Genomic DNA, 21,673 nt, shown 5'->3' on the forward strand with positions numbered 1-21,673 from the left:
TAGACGCCAGAGTCTTTCCCTACTCAAGTTAGCAGACCCCAAGCTGTTGAACATTCCTCAGACGAATTTGAAACCGTTCATCTGGATCTAATCACACCAGTATTTTGCGCTGTTGATACTATTTGGGTCAATTGGAATTCTGTGCCTCTATTTACTTAATAAAGCCAGAGGTTTCCACAAGCGTTCATTTGTTATTTGCAGATTGATGATTCGGATGCGTGACTCAACTACCAGTCATGTGTGGTTATGGGATCGGGAGAAGTTTATGGGGCGTCGGTTTGTAATGCAGGTGAGTAGGCATTTTTCATCCAAGGTTATGAATACAGGTATACGCAGCCACTGCAGTGCTCCCCACCGTTGTTGCCAACTTTCGAGAAGGTTCTGAACTTATGCCGCCAGGCAATTAGGAGAGAACGATTCTACCCTGCCTATTTTACTGGCAAATAGTAGCACTGACAAAGAAAACACATCTTAGTGGGACGAACACAGCCTAGTTTCGCAGTAAGGCAAACGAAAACCTTTCATAATTTTTGTTTACTCCACTTCAGTGAATCATACGAATGGCTGTGTTTTCATCTTGGTTAAGTGAACACCTCACCTGCACAGCAAATCTATCACCATCAGTAAAAGTCAAGCGCTTTCGCATCGCGGGATTTCTTTACATTATCTGTTACCAAACGAAGGGGAAAGATGAAGGAGAGAAACCTAACATTTGTCTGTCATGAACTGAATCAGACCGTCTACATAAAAAAAACAGAAGGCATATTAACCTCAGCGGGTTGTCACGTGCATGTTGCCTGTGCCTGGACTTAAAGAGCAGTGTATCACTATGCGTACATGGCTGACGTTGGGATTGTCTTTTGTTACTATAACACAAACTCACTGCCGATCCGAATGCTTTTAAAACTCTGGCGGTGATACAATGTTCTGTTGAAAGGGAGAAAAACTCTAAATCTAAATTCTAAGCAGCAATACGGTGCTTTCCTCAGTTGAGCCCATATCTGTACCCTGTTAGCACTAATGTCATTGGGATGATAAAGATTAGTAACAATGGTACATACACCATTAACATTTCTGTTCACACAATCTGCACTCGCATGTGAATTAACAAACGCCTCATCTTCTGGCAAGTCCACACGCGAGTTTCGACTTCAGCCTCCCCTTCCAGTTATCTTCACCCATGGCACTTTGGGGTTAAATACTGTGTTCAAAGCGAAATCGTAGGTTCAAAAACTTCTTTGCAATATAACCTGAATGGGCATTTGAAGTTCGGATGAACATGTATATGAAAACAGCTATTCCGGTGAGGCTATAGAATGACAAGTGAAGCAAGTATTGCGCAACATAAGGCTTGCTATAGCTTATTTGCAGTGGTCTGTTGTGATTGAAATGGTCAACCTGTCCAAAAGAAATTTTTAGTTCCATAATTGTAGTTCTCCTGTACTTCATTTGTGCGCCAAGTTCCCTATTAATATTCCTAGGTCATAAAACTAACAAGTTATTTTCTGGTTGTCTTTACATTGAGATCGTTTCACCACTGTAACAAGATGTGAGTGAATAATGGAGTCTACTTATTAAAAAAACGGCATTCATGAAAGTTATGAAGAAAAATGCTGACGGTGAACATGAACCTTACCGAAATAATTTGGAAATGTCATTTCATGTCTTTTTGCTTCGCATCAGTAAAGGCCAAAATTCCTTCGTGAATCTTTGCTAGTAGCATCACAAACGATACATTTTACAAGAACAGATTCTCTTCCTTTTGGTTTTATGGAAAGAAATTCAAATTTTATGGACGGATGCTCCCTGGGTATGTCCGAAAAAATGGGCTGACCTCATGAATACGTCGCGGAATGTACACTTGTATACGACCCTAGCAATACTTTTGGAAGATGCATTTTTGCTATAAGTACCTGAAATTTGTTTTTTATTTCATGTAGGAGATGTATCAAAACTATTTACATGACGTCAAAAAGAAGACCTCGGAAGAAGATGATCCGTTTGTTGACAGCCTCGACGACAAGCTCCTGGGTGTGGCGCCAGTTTACCTTCAAGCGCTTGGTTATCGCCTTGATGTAGATGATAAATTGAGTGTCATGAGTTTCGAGGGTGAAGTTGTGGGCACTTTGTACTACCAACTAATTCCGTGCACCAGAGCCGGGAAACCACTGACGGAATTGAGCCCTGCTGAACGGATACATTGTGACATCGTCAGCGATCCTAATGAACTTTTGGGAAAGCCTTTTCATTACAAGGTGAGGCAGCTGTGTTTTCGTTTTCGGTTTCGGTCCCCATACAAATTCACTGTCCCCTTAGAAAACTCAATGGAATATAGCCATAGGGAGAAATACTTCCTGTTGTTTACTGACTTACTCATTTGCTAACGTACCTAAGTATAAATTCATTTCGCTTAAAAGCCGCTAACTGACAGGATCATTCAAAGTAATTATCTTTCTTCCGTTACTTCTTTGTTTTCGTACCTGCAGTGCGTATCGGGCTTCGTTTGTTCCAAGCATATTCTACTTTCGAGGATAATAGCAAACGCCGTGGGGTGCAGGACCCATCAGTCGCCCTCTGTTTAAAATTGTTGAAGCTTACCAGCTGAAGCATTTCTGGCAGTGTTCATCGTTGGTCTGAGTTTAGGTGATCTGATTTTTCTCCAGGTGCATCTGAAAACATTCGTATACCGGAAGCTGTGTCGAGCTGCAATCAAATCTTGCTTCCGTTTGCTCTGACTGTAACGCACTTGCGATGAGCATCGATCTGGTTTTCAAATGCGGAAAATACTGCGTTAAAACGGGGTTCCGAATGGCTCCGTTTACTTCGTGACCTCCGGATTTGGCTACGTCTTTGGATAGCTTTCCGCGTTCGGCACTGGCTTTTCTTGTGCCCACTTCGATTACAGAATGAACATTTGTGTTTTCTATACGGGCACAATCGCACAAAATGCCGCATTGCCAGCATGCTGTTCGAATTGGTTACCACGGGAGGTCGCCTGGATGTCGTCTTGGCAATGTTGAATGTAGGGTTGGATAAAAGCAAGGATTAAAGCAATTTACAAGACTGACTTGTTACCACGGGAGGTCGCCTGGAGGTCTTGGCAATGTTGAAAGTAGGGTTGGATAAGGGTCTCTCCAACATGGCCGTGTCGTTTTTAAGATTTAAAAGGTGTTGTTACTCATGGGTAATAGACTACAGCGTTATCTCGGAAATTTGTTCAATCTTGTATAATAGTCTCGTTCGGCTATTACTGTCTGAATGTGAGTGAAGACCACATATGGAAATAAGACACTTGAACTGGTCTTCCGTCACGATAGAAAGCTTGAATTATTCTCTTTCACGGTTGACTCTACCGGCATAAGTGATGTAGTCTTCGGATTCCTTATTTTCCCTTTTCATACATTGGTAGCGAGTACAAACGCTCGCCGAAAATTACTGAGAGTTGCCGCACGGTTTTGTCGAAACTGATATCTCACTTGTTCTTAGGCAGGATAAAGTTGGAATACCGTGTGTGTCACGTTGTGCCAAGCTTTCTCAGCAATAAGCTTACTCTCCAAGAATCCTTTGGTGCGTCAGTTCGACTCTGAAAACATCTTATTAACGTCCGAACCACGAATCGAAGGTTAGGCCGGCATCAGGGTTTTAATGGAACTCCGTGATGGTGTTGGCAATCGAGTCGACTGAGTTTGTATCTGGAGCGGAATTTGATGGTTGAACTTTAATTTACTGCGTCAACGTTTCCAGCTAACGTAATAGCGCCGCTTCAGATTGATTTCGCTGTTGCAGCAGAATTTCTTTTAACGTTTCAGCAGTTATTGTCTTGATTCCGTGGGTTCGGGCGTCGCCAGTCTGTTATATCTGCTGATCCGCCAATCTGTTGTATCTGTCTTCTGATCCGCTCCAGTGCCCAGTGCTGGAAAAAAGACTCACAGAAGGCAACACGACAGCTATATTCTGAACAAGTAAGTGCGAGAGCGTGAGTGCGTGGGAGTGCGAAAGTACAACGGCCTCAAGCTATTTATTGCAGGGACACTGAACTTGGTCCAATGCTGACGTACATGGTCTGACTTTGGTACAAGGCTGTGACGTGCTACATATTGCGGGGGCGTTGCCTGACCTTAATCAACGCTGACTCGCGCTGTCTGGGTTTGATACAAGGCTGTGAAGCGCTGCATACTGAGGGAGCGTTGCCTGTCTGGCCAGCATCTAGCGGAGCTGAGAGTCTCAGTAGATGTCGGGCATTCAGTGGTTGCTTTCAGGAATCTGACCTTCCTGATACCTTGTTTCTCCCCTTTGTTAATGCACGTTTCCTTCGAAAGGCGCGTGCAAATCCCCGTTTCAGTCATCGGCCTCAAGTTGCTTAGGACGAGCTCAAGTAACTGATGTTCATGACGCAATGGATCCTAGTGGCCGTCCCGTCGGAGTTTCATTCGCCCTCAAGGATTAAAGCAATTTACAAGACTGACTCCATCGGTCATCAGAAACTTTAGCTGCACTTGGGGCATTCTAACGTTTGATATATTGCTAGGTCATCATGTTCGAACTTCCGTGGGCACGTATGCACATAGAGCAACAGAGTGCCATGTACATGGTAGGCGCTGCATGACCGTGCGATGAATGATGAATCACTGACCAGCAAAGTCAGTCGTGTTGACAAGTGCCGCCTTTCGCACTGAAGACTCCGAGACTTAACTCATAAATAGCTAATGACAATGACAAACCTGGTAGTCAATAAAGCTGGTACGTCAGAGATAGCGTCTTGAATGCTTTGTTTCCCAGAGCTAATTGATTACGCCATCGTCTCCGATGTTTGGCCGTCTCTCCCTTCCATCGGTTCACCTTCGAGTATGAGTTTCGCATGTGATCCGACTAATCTGTCCAGACCACTACACATCTGATAGGATACTACCTCCAAGCAGATAGAAGTGCTATCCTGTTTTTGTGGTGACTTCTCGCGGTGCAGACTGATTGAAGTTGAACTTCCTTGCTGAGAACAACCTACTCTTGGGCGAAAATCGAACCATCATTACTGATGTGCTTTCAATGGATTTCCTTCAAATTCCGTTCGTTATATCTTCTATTAGTTTTAGCATCTTTTTAATTTTAAGGATCGTAAACTTCGAGGGAAGAAAAACGAGTGATTGCTGTTATTGACCGCTGTAGATGTGCTTGTTTAAACAACTGTGTTTCGACAATTTTGTGTGTTTGCTTCTATTGCAGATCCTGTTAAGCGACTTGGATCTCAGTGACGAATATGATGGAGTGCAAGTCAGAATCCGTTATCGTGTGTTCAAGGAGACGGATTGGACCGTGGTGAACTTCCCGATTGATTATTTCAGAAGTGGTGCAACCATCCGCAATCTGATTGACCATAGCCGTGTTATATCAATTACGCAGGTCACATTTGATCATCTGAACTACTTTGAAAACAGTTGTATCGGCTTCCTGGTGTACGCTTCACAAAGTAATGGCAATAAACGCGGATCAGGGGCCGCTACAAAAGTTTGTCATTTATTTGTCGTCTTTCCTTCTGGTGCGTTTAAATTATCGAGCATCCGTGTCAACCTGTGTAGTTATTAAGTCGTCTCCAGTAATTGGCGTCTGCAGTTTCATGATTCTATTTCCATGAGACGCACCTACGAAAGTTTATCTTGATACAGGGAGCTTTCTGGTGCGCATTCTTCCATGTATCCAAAGGGATGTATGGATCCTCCCCGACGAACGGAAGATAACATCAGCTTTTTTCCTTTAGCTGTGATGATTTGGATGCCGTCAAATGCTCTCGTGATTCTTTCAGTGACTTACTATTGCGAGGCAGTCCACTAATGTACTTCAGTTGACTTGAAATCTCATTGGGTCTGCTCCGGTTCATACCCTGGAAAGAGCTTCGTCTATAAAAACACCTCAGGCTTATAGTTTGCGAACGGTTGCTTTCCTCTGGAATTCTTGTACCGCACCGCCTTCTAATGGCACTATGCAGTCGACCGATATGAAGCATTTTGTTTTTCTTATTTGGTCTCTAACTGAACGCTAGAACTACGGATCTTGGAACACCCATTTGTCACACGTGCTCATGTCAAACCTAGCGGTATTATTACACCTTTATTTAATTCTTAGTTAAAATTTTACTATTTGATATGTCACCAGTGGTCAAACTGTAGGTTTGTTGAGCCACATAGCCACTTCTTCCAAACAATCCGTTTTTCTGATATTCTTACAAGCTGATAAGAACATTGGATATTTCAGGAAACGAATCCTCTGGCAAGTTCTGTGAGGGCCTCGCGTCGTTGCTCTACAGTTCAAGCCGAAGAGTGTATGGATGTGAATAGGATGAAAACGGAATTGTGTTTGCTGCAACGAAACCTTGAGCAGTATGCCGCATGTCATGAGAAACTAAAGGTACGTAGTTCCCTTTATTCTCCGTATTCAGCTCAGCTCTCGTTAGTGGCCTGTAGGCCCACTTTACTTCTATAGTATTTCAACCGTGGATTCTATGAGTCAACTTACAGGAGCATTTGTGCTTTTAGCGAAATACACTCATTTGCAAACAAATTTGGTTTTGCGAGAGACTCATCTGGAACCCAGCTGAATCTCTCATTTGTGATGTTTTCAGGCAACTGAATATGGTACGCCAGTCCGCCTCATGTTTCAGTTGCTAAGATATTCGAGGTATCGCGATACAAGTATGTGGTTAATGCACTATTCATGAGGTTGCCGAAAATTCTCCGACAGCCCACGACCAGTTTCGCCCTTCTTGGAGCTCATCAGGTAGGTGTAGCCCTTGGGTGCCTGCAGCTTAGTGCAGCACATTTGGTTGCCTGGATACATCACAAACGAGAGATTCAGCTGAGTTTCAGATAAGTCTCTCGCAAAACCAAGTTTCTTTCCAACTGGGTATACTTCGCTAATTTCGTGCAATTTGATTTCAGGTAGAACATATGGTTGACGGAAACCCAGGGACTGATTTGTGCATTCACTTAGACCATAACTTCTGCATGTCTAGATGTCCGGGAATCTTTAAAAAACGTACTCGACACACATTTTTGGATCTAACAGCAGGAATTTTTGGGTAACTCTGTAGAAAAGTAAAGACGGTTGACTGTCACGAGGAATTTTCAGCTGGTTTTGCTTTGATACCAGAAATCAATTATCCATTGGGACGTTTGAATCGTCTTCAAACTTCTCGTGAGGCATCCTATGAAAAATTTCAGGAAGTGATAACCTAGAAAGGATGTGGTCGCTGGATTTATTCAATTCACTATCATCATCAGAAAAAACGTCCGTTCTACCAGTCCACATTGTCATGACGATGCGGTTCTCAAAATCGTTATTCCAAAACTGTCTCAGCTACCATTTCTAAAGCGTCTTCTAAAGTAAGATACGGTTTAAAGTCTTTGTTTATCCCTGCATTCTGTAACTTCCAACAGCTTTAGGCTTTCGTGATTTTTTTACAGAACACATCGCTAGAATCAGTATGAAGTCATGATGGAACTAGCGCGTCAATTTCCTCGTAGCTGTATAGTGGATTGGTTGTATGTTCTCTACTTAATTAACTCGTCCTAGAAAAGACGGTTAAGTTTATGTGGTCATGCACATACTTATGGGCATGCTAAAACTTGGATTTCCCTTTGCCGACGCAATTCAGTGTATGCTGTACACCTTTTCATCTGCTTTTTCCTCAAAAAAGGTAACAGTAACGCAAAGTACTTTTGTTATGGGCATGTATCTGTCCTAATGATTCTGGGCCTTATGATGTTGGATTATCTGTTCTACATTACCCCATGGGTTTTCCATACTGCGAGCAACTTTCTCTTTGTCCACCATGCGTCCCCATCCTGGAACATTTCATCCTGTCAACGTCTGTACGAGTTTAGTGCTCGGAATTACCAGCTGGTTTTTCATTTATATTTGGAAAACTCTTGTTAATCGAGCGCGGATGCACATCAATTTATGAGCAAGTTGATGGCACTTTAAAGGGTTGTTGCGAAACAGCAGCAGAAAATAATCAGTTGGATGGCTTATCGAAGATGTTTGTTTGAGTAAAATCCTGCGATCAATATTCACGAGCAAGAGTGAGGAAAAAACCCAATACCGTGATTCTAATTTCCATCGAGTGCCATTCAAGCGTTGGTTCGACACAAACTGCTCTTCATTTCGTCCTGTCTTTATGATAAGAAACGTAAGCTCCGAAATATCCGTTTTTCATTTGCTTTCATCAGTCACGCACAAAAAACATTTATGGAAAGAGGGAGTGACAACATAACTAAAAACGAACAGCCATGTGTCCCAGACAATTATAGGGGGAAATCTATGGGGGTCGTTGGCTTGTTCGCTGAGCTGGGCAATTTGATTGCAAACGTTTCATCACCAATCGAGGTGACATCATCAGTGCGTTATTGGGTAGTAGTATTGGTAGTAGTGCGTAGCGGTGGGTTGGTGGTTGTGCGTTGGGTACTGTTGCGCGAGTGCTAATGTAAGTGCTGCTAGCAGGGAATGACCTTTGATCACGATTAGTTGTTCGTTCGGGCGATTCCATTGGTTGATCCGTTTTCCTGTGTCCCCATTCACCGATGCCCACGTGACCTTTGAGCTTGGCATCCCCTGCCGTCGTAATCTGGTCGATGCTGGAGTGACCTTTGTCCTTTCGAGTCCCGGCTGGTGACCTTTATTGATTTGCCTCCTAGGAGTTCCTTGTTTCTTTGTTTGTGAATCCAATATTCGGTCCTCCTTGAGTTTTTCGGTTGAGATGTTGGTCTTTTGCACATAGGGGTGCGTAATTGGGGTCCAGTTCGATGCACCGGTTGATCGAATTAGCCGTGGAGTACCATGCTTCCGAAAATTCTCTTCCGTTTCTCGTGCCTCTATATGCCTAATGTATTGCGTTTTCCAAATTAACTTTGTGGCCTTCTTGGTACTCGTGGATGGATATCAAGGACAGGGGGTCATGCCTCCTGACAGCCGCGTTGTGTTTGTTTATTCGTGTCCGACGTATAATTTGTTGCAGTTGTTGCAGTTGCGTTGGTATTTTGTCCGGGTTGTCCTTCGGTCTAGAGATCAATTTCCTCAGGGTGGCATTCGGTTTGTGGGCCACGAAGATTTCTTTTTGAGCCCATAATCTGGTCGCGAGTTCTGGTATATTCTTGATGTAAGGCAGGACTACCTGTCTGGTGGCTTGTTCTTGCTGTTGCTGTTGTTGAGATGTCTTCTTTTTCGAGTTTCTCTTGATAAAATTCCTTGGATATCCATTGTTCTGGAATACTCCGAATAGATTATTTTCTTCCTTCTTCCGCAGTTCTGTGGTGCTGCAGTGTGTCTCCGCCCCCTTGAACAAGGTTTAGACGCAGCTCTTCTAGTGCTTTACTGGATAATTGCTGTTGTAGTTCAGTATTTGATCTGTATGAGTCTCCTTCCGGTATACGCAGGTTTCCAGAGTCCCATCCATCTTTCTGTTCACTAGAACGTCTAAGAATGGTAGTCGACTGTTTCTTTCCAGTTCGATTGTAAACTTGATATCGTCAAAATTGGTGTTGAGCAGTTCATGTACCTCGTGTACTGAATCCCGTTTCATGATGACAAAGGTATCGTCCACGTAGCAGATCCACAGCTTTGGATTGATAATCGGCAGTACCGCATGCTCTAACCTTTGCATTACCGCCTCACCAATAAATCCTGATATTGGGGATCCTATTGGAGTTCCTTTCAGCTGTTGATATATTTGTCCATCGAAGGTAAAGTATGCATCCATGCAAAATCTATGCCAGTGCGGATGTGCTTTTCCTGCCAATAAGTACGGGAAACTGGTTTAACTGTCATCAAAATGGCTAAATTTCGAGTGCGAGCGATCTAATGGGATAATGCAGACGACATGGCTTACGATGAATGACGCTGGGTGAGCTTTTCAACAATTTATTGTGTAGGGGTTTTACTATATCTTGTGAGAGGAGTCAGTCGGTTCTGCTGACGCAGATGGGTATCATTGCAGATGCAGTTATGCTGATAGTCAACATAGATCGGTCGCGATATCACGAGCATACACTGCTGAATCAGTTTGACATCGCCGATTCACTCTTTTCTATATTTTGGGGGAGGCGAACAGAGGAATATTTCTTTGTGGTTTGTTGACTATTTATGTCATTTTGTGACGTCCTTGAGTCCCCTAGAGGGTTTTTAGTATATCTTCTTTCTGTAGAAGTCGGTCTGTTGTAGAGATGCTCTCGGGTTACTAATAAGAAACCGTAACAAAAGGGATAGTGTTTCTTTGTAGTGAACTGAGTGCTGCGAGGTTCTATTGGTGCATCAGGTAGCATTAAGGAAGCCAATAGTACCTTAGACTTAACCTCATCAGTCACTGAGGTCTGAATGTACATTGTGAAGACGGTAAAAGGACAGGTGATAAATGGTATTCAAAAGTGTAAATATTTGTGAAGCGAATTTTGTAAACAAAAAATGAAAGTCGGTGAATTACGATCATTCGGTTAGCCTTGTTTTAAGGACAAAACACAGCAAGACTAGACTTACTATAATGGGTGCAGAACAGGCCTCTGCAAAAAATTCCACCCGTCAGATAACAACTGGGAATCGGCTCTAACAATACGCGACCATTGTACATAACTCGGTAGTCAAAGAATAACGCAGCATTTTGTCTCCAGGACATATTCCCAAATTTCAGTTAACTTCAACAGACGAGCGGTGTGATGATTAGGTCCTTTGGTTGTCATGGTCAAATAGTCTCCATCTTCTCTTCAGAGAGTATTAATCGTCCTGAATAGGCTATTTGAACAGGATTGGTGATGTCCGTAAGAGCTAAAGGGCGAAAAAATATACAGGCAGGCACGCCTAGCCAAAAGAATTAATGTACCTAAACACCACTTAGCTAACGCATGCAGTCTGCCGGTGGTGTCTGGATTAAATAGGTCTACCGTGAACACGCAAATACAGGGACATGACTGTTCTGCTACGCTCCTAACCGAGGTCATAAAATAAATTGTTGACCACAGGCCCAGACCAACCATACCTGATAACTCTAAATGGTATCGAGTGTACATAGTACTTAAACCCACCACAATATGGGTCACACACCGACCTTTCCATGTTAAACGCCTATGAGGTTTACGACTGCCGTCGAATGAAAGTTCTGTTCACTGCGCTGGGTAGTTTGCTTACAGACGTTTGAACACAAGGCGGGGTGATATCATCAGTGTGTGATAGTGGAGTCATGTCAAGGAGTAGTAGTGTGTCAGTTGTGGGATTTGAGTAACGCCTTTGTCTACGTACGGTCTGGCCCACAGGCCTCATTACACCTATATTGGGTGATCCCTGTATCCAGTTCTACTAATTGGCTCGTTATCGAATTCTCTGATTCAACAACGCTTGGGTGTGACATGTCCGACTCTTACCCGAATACCTTCTAACTCGTCGGTTTCATGGTCGCTTCCGCCACTAGATCCATCCATCTAGCAGTTGGTTCCGCATGCGTTAAACAATTAAGTTGAAAATTCTTTGCTCATAATCTCGCTTATTTTTGTTAGGTTTTCTAAGTTTGTAGCAGAGTTCCATGCTGCTAAAAACTCCCCATGTTGTCTCGTATTCCCATAAACCACGATCTTTACGCTCCTCGAAAACGGTTAATGTCCTACCTTATCCCCTTTTTCGCCGTATCGTTGTACTGAAAAAAGTTTGAATACAACTAGTCTTATGGTTTATTGCAAGCTTACTGCAATAGTTTAACACCTGATCTGTGTGCCGTCTTTTGTCCGTCGGAGTGGTACTTCCAAGAATGGCATTCGAATACTGTTACATCAGTTCTGCTTTAATTTTCTGCTTTAAATCATGTTAACGGCTGGCCTATTAAGCAGTATGGGTTACAATCCTGAAGTTGAAATTGCGTATCTTGACTGAAAGACAATGATCCCTTAACCCAACTGTTAACTCTTTCTGGTGACTTCGTTTATTCTAACTTACAGTATGGGCCCGCGTTGTGGTTTGGTTTTGTTCTACTGCTGACTCAGGTTCCACTACACGCTATGGATCGGTAACATCTGAACAGTTGCTCCCGCTTTCGTTTATCATTATTTGATACTAGTCATGCTGTCGGTGATGATGGTGATGTGTTAAAACACAGTCATATTTATAGTCGACCCACAATTACGATATTCTTAAACTTACGGTGCGTAGTTCATTCACCTAACCGGGTGTTATCCCTCACACTCTTCCCCAGCAGGACTCCAAGAGTTCGTGAATATAATATATTCTTTCTATTCTCAGACTTCCAGTTGTCTCAGAGTATAGGGGGAGAGCAATTTGAAAGCATCCGTAGACAAAGTGGTGTCTGACAAGGATTCCCACTCTCTCCACTTCTGTACAAATTTTTGATGGACGAGATGATGAACCAAGCACCTGCAAGCTCTTTAAACCCGCGTTGTTCAAACAGCTGATAACGAAAGCCTTGTTGATCTGTAATATGCACACAAAATCGTTCTTGTCTCCTAAGAAGAGGTACCGGATGAGCCGGCGGAAGTTATTCCGTCTCTTGGTAAATACTTCTAACCCACAAATTGTAATGTCATGTTCCTGAATATTTACTCATTGGTGACGCAACTTCCAACCGAAAGAGATTCTCTCAACATATCTTGAAAATTTAAGAGGTCCCTATTGCACATTTGACATATCAGACTAGTGCATTTGTTAGTCCGAGAATCTGTAGGATGGTGTCGATGAATCTGTATTGAGGTATATGGAAAGCGATTGTTCGGTTCTGCAACGAGAAGTCCAGTCGAAAAATATATCCAACAACAAAAGCTGTGTGGAGGTGGCCATGTAGTGCGCATGCCGAATCACCATTTGCCGAAAATGTTGCTGTGTCCAATTCAACCTGGTACAAGCAGAGTGGCGGTCAGTGTTTGACGTAGCAAACGAGAATGGGAAAATTGAGGAAAGTATGGGTATTATCTGTGCGACCCAAAATGGGGTCCAGGAGCACGTTTTGAGACCCTGCTAGGTATGGTTGCCAACCAATGTCAGTGCCTGGCTGTGTTAGCACCTCGGAATGGCTGGTAGGTTAGCACTAAATCCTTTCCCCAGTTAGTCTATGCTTATCTCTGAAATAAGGCTTTCAAATCGGCTACGGTTAGATAGCAGCGAAGCATCAATGTCGAACATCGATGTTGGGCTGTCGATTATCATAACTAATCGTTTGTACATACAAATTAAGAATTCTGGATGAGCTCGCGAACCGAACCCAAATCACAAATTAGAAAAAAAACGGCCGACTGGTCGTTTCATCCTTCCTTGAGCTCATGAGGCTGGTGTTACGAAAATCGGTCGCCTGACGTTTAGGCGGTGTTCAGATGATACACAACCTCAGTTTCGTGCCTACTCCACTTGAGCCCATGACGTACAGGATTGACTAAGTTGGCATGATTTGACCTGTGTGCCACCTTCGTCAATAATTTGAACTTTTGGTTTGCGTCTTGTTGCCCTCATCATGTTTTACGTGATTATTTGTGACCTAGCTTCAAGCCTCCGATGGTGGGTGTGTCTCTTTCCAACCGTTTGCTAACGTTTTACTTTATTTCGTAAGAGAAAAAATGTGAAATCATAACACTAAGTTGTCTACGGAAGGGATCACCTTTTGTCATACGACCCCCTTGTCACTTTGGTAGGACGATTCTTTAAATGACCTCAGATCAAATATATTCACGCGGAAGCTTCTAGCCCTTCATATCTCGAGGCCAAGCCAATTTGTAGGTGATGAATCGATGAATATTTCATTTTTCCATCCACCCCAATATGTTCATTTTCCATTTTGTCATGGTAACACAATTAATGCACCCACTGGAAATAAACAAACACAGCCTCTATCCATACAGCTAAACAATCAATCGACTGGTTATTGTTGAAAAGGATATTGATAACTCAAAACTACAAAAAAACAGTGCTAAAGTTGGCCTACTCATGTCATGTGTCACGCCTCACTGAGCTGGTTGCCTAATTTGGGAATTCAGCTTTTAATTTGCTAAACCGTCCACAGGGTTACAGAAAACATAATAGCTACATTATTTTGAAAGACCCATGGGCAGATTTCTGATGCGTATGAGCGAATGTACTCAGTGGAGTTTCGACTCTGTCTACCCGGTTGCACGTGAATAGCATCACATCAACTGAAACCACAACTCTCACATAGTTGGTAAGCTTGTGCGGGATGTGTAGACAGCTGGGTCACTTGTATTGCACAAACAATACTCCCCTCCCATTTTTCTCTTATCGTTTTATTGACCCTGCTTAGCTTAGCTCATATGGCTGTGTGGTAGAGAACTCACCACCACATGGGAGTTGTACCGTTTCCGCTGTCCTGCAAACGAGGTTATTCTTTTTTTTGGTCCATGGCCCAGTACTTCCACTGGAGACCGGTTTCAGTCATCCTATTTGCACCAACATTCGAAGGCTCTCATGTTTCCGTAATTTGTTTTTGCTATTTTTGCATCTTAGACTATGTGTGAAGAGTGGTCGAAGAAAAAAGCAAACGGCGACAACTTTGAGAAGCTTCTGAGTGCACTGAAAGCGATGGTCAATCAAAAACAGCTCGGCTGCGGCTTGAAATCTTGTGGAAGGGGCAAAAGGTCACGGGTGAGTAGATATATTACCACGCATCCGGCGCCCCCAGTTTGCACTGTACACTTTGTGTTACACATAGCAGATGACTTGGAAATCTTATGATGTAGTCTAAAGTCATTAGTATTAAATACGCAGTTTGTCAATCCCATATATCCTTCCTGAGACACTTTCGTTATGTTTGAGAATATAAGTCTGCGAGTAACACGAAAATAGGTTCTACTGCTATTCGGTAAAGCCCTCAGGCCGAGAGATCAATGAAGTCTACTTGTGAATAGAAAATAAAAATCACCGAATCGGTCGTGTCCTTAATATCTGATCTTTCTGGTCGTCAAAAGAGACGGACTGAGGCCTTTTCTTTTTCATTACCCATCAAGTATGCTTGTACAAAATCAATCGTATGAATGTCTTGTTTCACAGACACATTTATGAGTTTTTGATCTTGTTTGAGAGTAAGTATTTGCACGGTAAAACGTGACTGAATGCGATCCTTTGTGAATGTTTTGCACCTAATGTAAATACAGTATTGTTGAGTAGTATGGGGTGGTGTTGTTTGGTTTGATCTTCAAATTTTCTGTCACTATTTAGCTAAAGGACAAAATGGTGTTAAGTGAGGCCATGATGACGGGTTCTGCAACATGCATTCGGAACAAACTCAGCCACAACTAATAACTCCCTAGAATACCACGCTTGTACCAGTTATCATCAGCTGATTTGCTAGAGACTCCACTTATAATAATCAGTTGAAATGGCAACAATAACTATAAAATTAAGATACAAATAGTTCGATTTGTTGTCAGCTGCGAGCTCATTCAATGGACCTATATCTTACGAAGTTCTGAGCTCCGAAACGTTTCAACACACCATTATGATCTGCGTTTTCTCCGTTGACTATCTCAAAGCGTCCTGCTACCAATAAGTCCAGTCAATCTATCAGCTAAAAGTCGTGTTCCACGGGAAAATTGGTTCCATCTGCTACAGTTTTGATCACCGGAAATTGGGAGCGTGAGACGCACAGCCAAGCATTGGAGACAATGGCATGTTCAGTTAGTCCGGGAGCTTGATAGCTGCGCACCGGATGCGATAGCTTTGATGTACGAGCGCCATGGACTGTGTGATTGGACCATTTCTGCCAGCGCGATTAACAGTTGATGAGTTGAATCCTGGGGTCTCCATCCAGGAAGGCGGCAGTTGTCGATCCGAGTAACTTTACTGGTTATTGTTTTCATACTTGGTGGATAGATCGTATATTGTCCACTTCTTTGTCACTTTCAGTCAGCACAGAACTGATCTAAAAGAGCTCTGAGAGGCAGACGGTCCTCTGGTACACGAAATAGGTATCCTAACCAGCGTAGCCCATGAAGGTGAGATGATTTTTAAGGAGTTCCGTTCGACTGGTGCTCTGTTTTCGTTCCAAATCCTCCTCTACCATGACCACGCACATTTGAAGAGTGCCTAGTGCATATCATCCGAGCCAGATACCTTGTCGCGTTTCAGGATTGATATCTCACGCTGGATTTCTGTGGTTGACGGTAGGCTGGTGTCACTACTCCATTCAGCCCCGCTGGATTCGTCCAGCAGTTTTGCCGAAAGAGACCAGCTGAACTGTTCTTTGAAGTGTTCAGCCCGTCGCTTTAGGCGATGACATTCTGAGTGGGTTGCGGCTCCGCCTTTCTCGCATACTGTTTCTTTGACACTTGCCTTCTTTTGGCCGATTGATCAAATCGGACGAAATAGCGCGTGGCTATTGCCTGCAGCGAAAACCTCTTCCAATGCTCGAACCTTCGCAATCCACTAGTGCGGGATGGAAACCATCGTGGTCGGGTTGGTTGTTGAGTTGGATGCATGTTGTTTCTTTTTTTGATGGAAAGTCAGTTTCAATGTTTCACTAAGGCCTCAGAGGTAATTGTGGACGAGACCAGCTTAACTCCTGTTCAAAATGTTCAGCTTATCGTTCAAGATGACGATATTGCTAATGAATTGGCGTTTCTCACTGACACAAGTCTTCTTTAGTGATTTGGTCGAACCAGTTGAAATAGAGCTAGTCTGTTGGGTGGGGCGAAATTTTCATCTTTCGCCTCAACCTTATCGATCCACCAGTACCTTCTGTCACACTCTAAACTCTCGATCAAACGGCGATTGAAGGATCTGCGTCAGCCACCATAGTCGCTCGTTGCTGGTATAGCTTTTTTGGCAGCAATCCTATCTGTAGATGTCGGCGATACCCACTGTTCACTTAGTCGAGTCGGTGATTGGGACAGACAGCTTCAACGGCCGAGAATATAACTTCTTCCAGTCTGTTTCATTCAACCTCAACCAAGTTTTTGTCATCTGCGTGACTTTGACTTTCCACTAGTTTCCTGGCCAGGTACTGTCAAACTTTTTCATCTCATCGATGTTGACGAACGGAATTGCTCTACTTCGGCAAATGTAATGCTAATTGGATTAGAAATTACACATGGTCCGAATCAAGGTGCGCACCCCAGATGGAACAGCAATCTTTGTTTGAGTCTCGTCGTCAGTAGCTGATTGCCACTTTGTCCACTTGAGTCCATGACCCTTGTGGTTGCTGACCCCCAAGTAACCGGATGTGAATGTTTTTGCTAGAATCTCTTACTGACCAGGAAAAAGATGATGAGTACATTGTTGAAGTAGTTGACTCCTAGTGTCCGCATACTGAGCATGGACTTAGATCTGCTACTTAAATGTACCTCATTCGTGCTTAGTCGTCGAACTTGTACATTCGTATCACTAGCCTGGATGACTAGATCCTCCCCTTTACTGATCGACGCAATCTTGACATGTATCGATAGAATCCGTTCTTCTCAGTCTTAGAACTGCAATCTGTCGTGGCGTTTGCTGACACGTTAGATAAACACCGTTTATTGCATCAACTGGCATTGATCTTGCTTGAGCCAATCAACCGTGTAGCGCAAAGATGGCTGTTTAGTGGGATTCCGCCCAGTAAAGTGCATGCACTTATGCGGCTGAGTAAAACTCCCACACCACCAATAGCACGTGGCATTACATTAGGATCATCTGAGGTACAAGATCTAAATGGTGCATGTTTCGTAGCTACAATGTATATCGACACAGAGAGAAAACTAGGTTCGCGCAGGATGTCTCGAAGAGACTGGACTAAGAGACTGAAACTTACAGTGGTGGGACGATTTCCGCACCTCAGCGATCCATTGAGTTATACTCGCGGGCGTCCACACGACACTCACAGAGTCTCTCATACCAGGTTGCTCCATGTAGAGAAGTCTGACGAACACAGTCTCCTGGCCCTATTGTTTTGGGGTTGGAACATGTGTGGCGACATGTTCCGTAAAAATGTTAATGTAGTTGCATTTTCAACCCAACACCGCTGCCTTGTGGTTTGGCTTTTGAGCCAAAGGCTATGGTTGAGGACCCTAATCGTCCTCCTGTCTAGGTGCGGGCTCCCTAGCAGTATCCCAGCCCTCGTACAACCATGATATTTACAGATGTCACATCGATCGTCACGTGGTGCCATCAGCCGGGTCGCCTTACTTGTCGCATGCAGCAGGGTGGGCAAGTGAAATCATGCTACTGCTGACGCCTCCCTTCTTACACTTTCACGTTTTCCTCTTCCACCTTCCCCCACTCAAAGTTGAGTACTTTCTGCGCAGGCCCCAGCTCTAAGGCTGACCGTTTTGCTCGCCCTGCATCACACTCAGCTGCAGTTTCTGTATGTTCGAGTTTAGTCACAACCCTAAACACTGAAGTCTGTTTTAAAACCCCAAAAGCTTTTCTACTTAGGCACCTTCAATGTGCGTACACTGAAGCAAGCAGGTCAGTGGGTGGCTCTTGCTCATATGCTGGACTCCCTCTGCACTGATGTATATTGTCTGTCGGGAACAAGGACGCATGATGCAAGTACTGTGATCGAACTGACTGCACACACGCTCTCTTCTAGGTTCCGGCTGCGCACATCTGGTGATGCCGGTGCCGCTGCAGCTGGAAATGCTTGGCTGGGTGTTGTTTTGAGCGAAGGAGCGGAAGTGTCTCTGCTTGATTGGATACCCGTTGATAATCGCCTCTGTGCGGTTCGTTTGGCAACATCTGTGAGAGAATCTAGGGGAAGTGATGTTCATCGCACCTTTTTTTATAAAGGAAACTACTCACAAGGTTGCTGGAAACTCTTAGACAGCCCACGACCAATTTCGCCCTTCTTGAGGCTCATCCGGTAGGCACAGTCCCCGAGTTTCCAGCCAACCTCATCCAAGCGTTGAATTTCTAATAAGACCGTGTCTTTGCTGGAGACTCAGCGACAAATTCCCCCTGGCTACCATCACAACTCCACTAGGCGCATCATCCAACCCCAGGTGGAACTAAGTGTCCGCGCAGACCGATAGGCTTCGTGGACCCGAAAAGCCGAAGAGATGAAGATGAAAGAATGCTGAAAGCATCCGCAAGCCGTTCCACTTGATTTGTTCGACTGGACCTCGGAAACCTTGTCAAAGAAATGGCTCCCTGATATGCAGCAAAGTAGAACGTTTGGATCGCTGGGGACAGTAATTCGAACAGCAATTCAGCTGGTCATCTGCTTCATCCAATCGAGAATCCTGACCTCCAACAGAAACATGAACCGTAAATGTGGAGCCGCCTTCAGTCTCAGAAGTGTCCGAATGCATTTCTCTACTCAAGTGCCATCATGCTGCTGGTCCCGACGACCTTCCACCTGCTTTTTTCAAGAATCTCGGTGGACTTCTCAGCCAGTGGCTATCTAGCCGTTCTGGGTCTATCTTCGAGAAGGAAACCGTTCCAAACAACTGGGGCGAATCGATAATGATGTCCATTTTCAAAAAAGGTGGGCTCTTCAAATGTTTCCTTGCAAAAAGTGGTGTCGGACAATGATGTCTCCATTCTTGTTCAACTCCGCCCTAGATGAAATAATGAGACGAACACTGGACGGTCTTCAAAACTCGGGGGTTCAAATTTTTGCTGGTGAGAGCCTTGTCGATTTGGAGTACGCAGATGACGTTGCCCTCATCTTTGAAGATCGAAGTGAAGCACAAGCCCTGTTGAATAAACTGACCACCATCATACCATCTTTCGGCCTGTGCCTTGCACTTTCAAAGTGCAAAATCATGCTTCAGAACGTGCCATCTGCGAACATATCCCTTACAACTCAAGGAGAATCACTAGAGATTGTGGAAAACTTTACATACCTCGGTAGTTGTATTAGGTCTGATGGAAGTGTGTCTGTTAGGTCAGTGCAAGAATCTCAAAGGCTCGAACCACGTTTGCCTTTTTGCGTCACTTGTGGCGTAAAAAAGGCATCTCACTGGATCTTAAGGGTCATGTGTACCAGGCTACAGTAAGGGCTGTGTTGTTGTATGGGTGCCAGACGTGACCTCTGCGGAAAGATGATGTGAGGCGTTTCAGGATTTGACCACCGATGCTTCAGGAGCGTGACTGGTTTTGGATGGCTGTTAGTAACTAGGTGATTGGAAAACGGGTATTTGGTTGTTCTACAGGCGACTTAATCCGAGAAAACATCCAGCACCATTGACTACGATAGCTCGGTCATGTGCTACGCATGCTGAAACGCCGTCTACCGAGACGAGTGTTCTTCGGGCCTCCTTCAGGATGGCACAAACCGCGAGATGGGCAGCACATGACTTGGCAGAAAGGTATGAAAGAGATCACGAAGAGTCTGGATGTTGTTGTACACCTTCCAGGATGGGGTCCCTGTGGCCCCGTCGGGGCTTGACTGGAGACGTTGAAAGAAATGGAGGCTAATCGATGTCATTGGCGTTCGTGCTGTCAACCTCCTTCCAGATAATCTGATTTAGCGTTTCTGAGGTGTAGGCACCCCAGAATGCTTGACATAGTTCAGCACGTGGTCTTTTTCCTCACCCACTCTTTTTACTGTCTTTGATGATGATGATATGCATGTTGCCCATTCGGCATTGAGCACGAACATTGAAGACTGCAATGTAGATCAGATCTTTTGAGGTTAGTATGTGATTTTTTCCGGGCGATAAAACAATGGCTAGTGAGCTGGCAGATAAGTGAACAACACTGCATCATTCAGTGGGTATGGAGGGGCGGTGAGGGAGGGCCGGTTAGCGAAGAGATTCAGGGGAAAATGATATTTCCCGGTGGCCCAAACCAAGGAAGGAGATTTGATCGAGGTATCCCACCCTCATCCTTTAACTCAAACATCTGACTAAAAAGGCAGTAAAAAGACGTAGGATTTTCTTCTGGTCCCTTCCCCTAGCCTCTTGCTAAAATTCTGAACTGCGGGGTGGTAGTTGTTAGGATCTTATTGAGAGACCCTTTCTGGACCTAATGTCTTACTAGTTTGACCCACTTGGCGGCAGGAATTAAAGCATAACTGTCTGACTCTTACTGCAGCTGCGCATAGCATGTGTCTGCTAAGCTGCACCGGACTGATTTTAAAATGATTTCTACCGTAGTGAATATTGCGCCGATAGTCACGGTCAAGCGTTAGGTGACCGGAGTGTGCGGTTTTCAGGGTCAACCTTTTTCTGCCGTCCCCTTTTGGAGGAAGGCAGCACCACTGCCTAAATTAACACGGATATGCTGGTCAGCTGAAGGAAGCACTCAACCGCCTTCAAACTGTCTCAAAGGACAATACAACTGTACCTCCAAACCGCCTGTTTGTACGATCTCGCACACTATGATGGTTCACTGCTCTTCGTCGGACCGCTCTCAGTTGGCCTTACTCACATGGCTGGACCTTCGGAAAATAATTGAACTCAACGTTGTTCAGCGGTTTTCGCACGAACTTGATGACCGAAAGGTCCACCGTTCGGAAAAAAATTCTTCATCTTGACTGCTCCTCTCTGGACTTGGACAACTTGGCAGTATCACAGCCTTCGTGCTTTCTCCGGGTGATCTGGCAGCTGAACAATTATTATCATTCTTATTTAGGGAAATAAGCTCCAGCCAGTATAGCCTGCAGGACCATTACAGCACAGAAGCCCGGCCATCACAGCAAGCTGACAGCTTTAGGTTGGGTCCTGCTGTGACCGTGCTACGTCACAATTGACTGCACAGGCGTTAACTAAAT

General features: G+C 44.2%; 1 protein-coding gene across 1 annotated transcript in view; it reads left to right on the plus strand.

Moving 5' to 3' along the window:
- The window catches only part of T265_14246 (hypothetical protein), a gene marked incomplete at both ends in the record, with an annotated part of 47,420 nt that extends 25,985 nt beyond the window's left edge, over window positions 1–21,435 (plus strand). The window contains 5 exons of the mRNA XM_009172763.1: window positions 202–289; window positions 1,941–2,255; window positions 5,221–5,533; window positions 6,230–6,399; window positions 21,116–21,435. Coding sequence (XP_009171027.1) covers window positions 202–289; window positions 1,941–2,255; window positions 5,221–5,533; window positions 6,230–6,399; window positions 21,116–21,433 — 1,204 coding nt within the window. The remainder of the gene's footprint in view (window positions 1–201; window positions 290–1,940; window positions 2,256–5,220; window positions 5,534–6,229; window positions 6,400–21,115) is intronic.
- Between the last annotated feature and the right edge of the window lie 238 nt (window positions 21,436–21,673).

Source organism: Opisthorchis viverrini, assembly GCF_000715545.1.
Source record: "Opisthorchis viverrini unplaced genomic scaffold opera_v5_163, whole genome shotgun sequence".
Lineage (NCBI taxonomy): Eukaryota > Metazoa > Platyhelminthes > Trematoda > Opisthorchiida > Opisthorchiidae > Opisthorchis > Opisthorchis viverrini.